This window comes from Limulus polyphemus, unplaced genomic scaffold (assembly GCF_000517525.1).
Source record: "Limulus polyphemus unplaced genomic scaffold, Limulus_polyphemus-2.1.2 Scaffold214, whole genome shotgun sequence".
Taxonomy (NCBI): Eukaryota; Metazoa; Arthropoda; class Merostomata; order Xiphosura; family Limulidae; genus Limulus; species Limulus polyphemus.
This window is the reverse complement of record NW_013665824.1, coordinates 819732-824136: the sequence shown is the minus strand read 5'-3', so window position 1 is coordinate 824136 and position 4405 is coordinate 819732. Positions and strand designations below refer to the sequence as shown.

General features: G+C 35.3%; 1 protein-coding gene across 2 annotated transcripts in view; it reads right to left on the bottom strand.

Moving 5' to 3' along the window:
• LOC106478477 (deleted in autism protein 1-like) overlaps positions 1–4405 on the bottom strand; it is a 25628-nt gene that overhangs the window by 9549 nt on the left and 11674 nt on the right. For both annotated transcript variants that reach the window (XM_022382072.1, XM_013939023.2), the window contains exon 2: positions 2260–2560. In XM_022382072.1, coding sequence (XP_022237780.1) covers positions 2260–2560 — 301 coding nt within the window. The remainder of the gene's footprint in view (positions 1–2259; positions 2561–4405) is intronic.

The window sequence follows — 4405 nt, the reverse complement described above, 5'->3', positions numbered from 1 at the left end:
GTGAGAAAAGGAGGATGTCCTGGAATTTGGAATGGAAGGTGAGAAGGAAACTGATATAAATGAAGAATAAAAGTAAAGGGCAAGTTCGAGAAAAGGGTAAAAAAATTTGGGAATAGAACGAGGACAGAATTTGTATATTATTATACCAGATCACCAAGTGGAGGAAAAAAAACACCATAGAAGACATCTTAGTAAAGAAAGGGAGCCAAACAATATGTACACAAGAAAAAGGAAGGAGTACAGTAATGAGGAATGTAACCCAATCCAACCATTCCTGACAGCAGAACAAAATAAAGAGGGATAGAGCACAATAAATGTAACAGGTCAAACAGAGAAGGGAATGAATGTCCACAAAAGCTATCAGATGCATGAAGAAGTGCCACAGATAAAAAGTGGTGGTAGGAGAGGGAATGCAGAAAAAGATGAAAAATGCAAAGTTAGGAACAAGGTAGTGAAAAGAAAATAAGAATCCTGGACCCCAAGCTGGTGAGATAAAAACCAATGACAAAGAATAGGAAAGGGGAGAAGAAAACTGACAAATCTTGACAAAAGTAGCTATGAACATGGAAAGGGACGAGGTATTTATCATGAGAAAGGAGTTATTAGAGGAAGGATACAGTATAAATCCTAATAAAAAACAAAGAGAAAAAAGATAAACCCAAGTGGGTCATAAACTGATAAAATGAAAAGTAATAAAGAACACAAGCAAAATAGAAGAAAAGGAACATACCTGAGCATGAAATCCAGTAAGAGATGGAAAGATTAAAGTAATTTAACAAATGGTAAAGTACTACATAAAGAAAGTAGGTGAAGGACATAGTCTAATAGATCATTCCCAATTGAGGAGAAAGAAATTTGGCTGATGAAATGTAAGTAGGTGGCCCATTAAGCATGTGGTGATCCACAATATGTTGAACAATGGCTATTACGACCTTGGCAGTCAATGGGCTTCCAAAAGCCACAGCAGCAATAAAACCTAAGTGTGAACAACATCCCATACTCATGATTAATTATAAATTAGCATAATTCAAAAAGTCATGATAAAATATTATAACTTTTGAAACAAAAGAAAATGAAAGCTTCATTAATGATGCAAGTCTTTATGAACTGAACACAGACAAGAAATTTAAACATGTCTGGTGAATACAGTATCGAGGAGAAAAATGAGGATTCATGATCAAGAAATGTAGGGGGAATCAATGAGCATGAAGGTGTCACACTCCTATTGCTGGAGTGTTCTACTGCATGATGAAATCATCATGCAGTAGCACATGAGATTAGGTAGGAGTTTTCAAAAGGCTGATGCCTTGCAAATCTCTTTGGCAGAATCCACAGAAAAGCTGTGGAAGATAGCTATTCTGTAAAAGAGGTAAGTATTCATTTTGAAATTAACAGATGTTCTATCCTAGCTAATCTAACTACAATACATTATTAACTGTTTATTTAACTTCTAAATACAAAAATTACATGTACCTAGTAGTAAATAATTTACTTTTAGATAATAGTACTGGCTTGTTGTAATGATAAGTTGGTTTCAAGTCCATTTTTGACTCAATATAAAAACACAAAATTCATAATCTTACTACAAAGAATGATAAAATATTAAGAATTATATCTACCTCTAGTTAAAGAAATATGAACAATCACTTTGATGTAACTCAACAGCCATGGCATTGAATGAAGTATTCTTACAAAGATAAATTTACCTATATTGTCATCAAAAGCCAAATATAAAACATTTTGCCCAGTTCCCTTGCAGCATTGGTTTCATATTAGAGTGTTATGAGCCCTGCCCTCCCAGCTGTAGGATATGCTTAATTTTCTAGTACTCAAACTTTATCTGTATTATCATCTAAGTTTATAAAAATGAAAATTACTTCTTCTGACAAATGAAAAAAATAAAATATTAAATATTCAAATAAATGTTACAGATATTATTTTTCCACGCAAAAAATAAATACTTTAAAACTAAAGTTTTTTCACAAACCTACTAAATTATTGATTATCATTAACATTATCTACTGTATATAAATTATAAAACATACAAGTCTTCACAAAAACCAAACAAAATTAACCTGACTGCTACAGCATATATTATTCTCTGATTTTTTTTAACATACAAAATGCCTACATACATATGGTACTATATTCACCTAAACATGACTATTAATAATCTGCTACTGTAAAGACACTTTACAGTTATCAAAATCAGTTACTTGTTTACACTAAACATTATTTTAGTTGTGAAACTAAACTAACCTTTTCTAACTTGCAATCTGTCTACAATAATGATATTTTCTGCATCTACAAGGACAACCTTTTGGTCTGCATTCACTGCAAAGTTGTTGGTGTTCACATCAGTAAGATAGAGAGCAAAGTCTAGTGAGTTTTCTGTAAGAATCTGAGCCATCTCGATCAACTGACGCGCTAAGTTGGCTCGTACTGGCCAAGGAGCATCTTCATACTCTGCAAGAGTTCTTCCCACAAAATCCTCAACAACTGTCCTCCCACATCCTCCTTTGTACACAGGAAATGGCCACCCAGCCTTTGCGGGAAATGCCTGCAAAATAATTGATAAAGTTATGTATAAAAAAATCTAACAAATAGATATGGTTAAAGGTCAGAAATCTAAGTACTTGTCTGTTTTTGTAAAATCACAATGTACAATTTTTTGTCACTATTTGATAGAAAAACAACCTATACTTTATATGTACTCTTTTAAAACATATTATTTTATATATGTGTGAGGAATATAGTTTATGCTAATAATTAAGATATCTGTACTACATGTCATCACACACACAGTAGTTATTCTGTTAAGTGTAGAAACTTTGGAAGAGCTGGCTTACTGTATGTTTTTTTCCAAACTGGAAAAAGCTAAATTAAAGCTTATTTAAAAATACCTTAACAATCTTAGTGAATGAGCTATGACATGGAACATGAATTTTAATAAAGGAAAGTTATCATTTTCGAAGTATTTTAATGAATACTTACATCCTCTCATATAATAGCTTTCCTTGGTTTGTGCTGCCCTCTATATGTGCAATTTGTGCTTGCAACTAGCCTTGAGTCTCCCATCTAACATCAGGTGTGTAACACGTGCTGTAGCTGCATTGTAGCATGCAACAACCCTCCACCAATAGAAGTGCAACACAGCTGACTCCCTCTATACTATTTGGCACAATCATCACATTGAGATCAGGCAAAAAAAGAAGCACTTGAAGTGGGGAGAATGGGTGGGAAGTGTAGCAGAGGTAAGTATCCATAAGAAATACATTTTCAGAGTAGGAAAATGTTAACTTTCAATATCAAATGACACCTTACATCTGCTCATATAATAGCTAGAATCCCATATTGAAAAGGTGGAGGGACCGGTGCAAAAGTTACCTAGATGAGCAGTCTTCGGAAGGCACCCAAAGAGAATCCATGGAGTGAGATACAATAATGTATATGTTCTCACTTGTGGAAGACCACACCTCATCTGTACCATGTATATTCTTCACCCATTGTAAAGATAAAGTGTTGCAAAATTGATCAGAAAAAGATGCTAGTCAAATCAATAATAGGATGCACAAGATAGTGTACAGTGGAAAGGGCACATCAGACCATAATTGGTGGGTCAACTTCAGTCCAAGACCAGGCATCATCATGAATTTTATGTCCACTCCACAGTAGGAAGTGGCTTCCTACCAATTACATGTGTGAGGACTTATTTTGGCAGGTTCTATGTCGATACAACACCAGAATGCCCAGGAATTGACTTCCAGGCAGAGGTAGGATGGGGAAAACCACCTGAAGGGGTGAACTGCATGTGGTGGATTTGTCCAGTCCAAAACCAGACAGCATCGGGAATTTGTTTTCAGGTCCGAGGTAGAAGGAGAGTACTCACCATATATGCCAACACAACACCACCTCCCTACTCTTGAAGTAGAAGCAGTTATACTCAGGAGGAAACCTCCAAGGTCCACCATCCCAGCAGCTAGGGACTGTTAAATGGCAAGGACTCCTGTACTCCACTGGAAGAGGGAACAATAGAGTGGGGAATCTGTTGGAATGTAAGATGGTGCAATGGGTGACCATGAAAATCCTATTTTGAAAAGCAGGCCAGTCCCAGTTTATTCAACTAGGATGAAAGGGAAGGGAAGCAATCCCATTATTGCTTTGATCATGATAGTCCATGAATTGGTACAGTCTGGTACGGACCTTAACTCTTTCAGCACGGGCTCAGTCCCTGGGACTGACCTCATAACCATTTTGTGCTTGTTATAGTTTTCATGCTATAATTTTTAAATCAGTAAGCGAATGTTAACAACATTTGGCAGATTATCAGTAAACATTACAATGTTTTCATGTGTAAAATACAGAATTTTTGTATTAAGTCTTAAGGTTTGTAAAGCAATGTTTT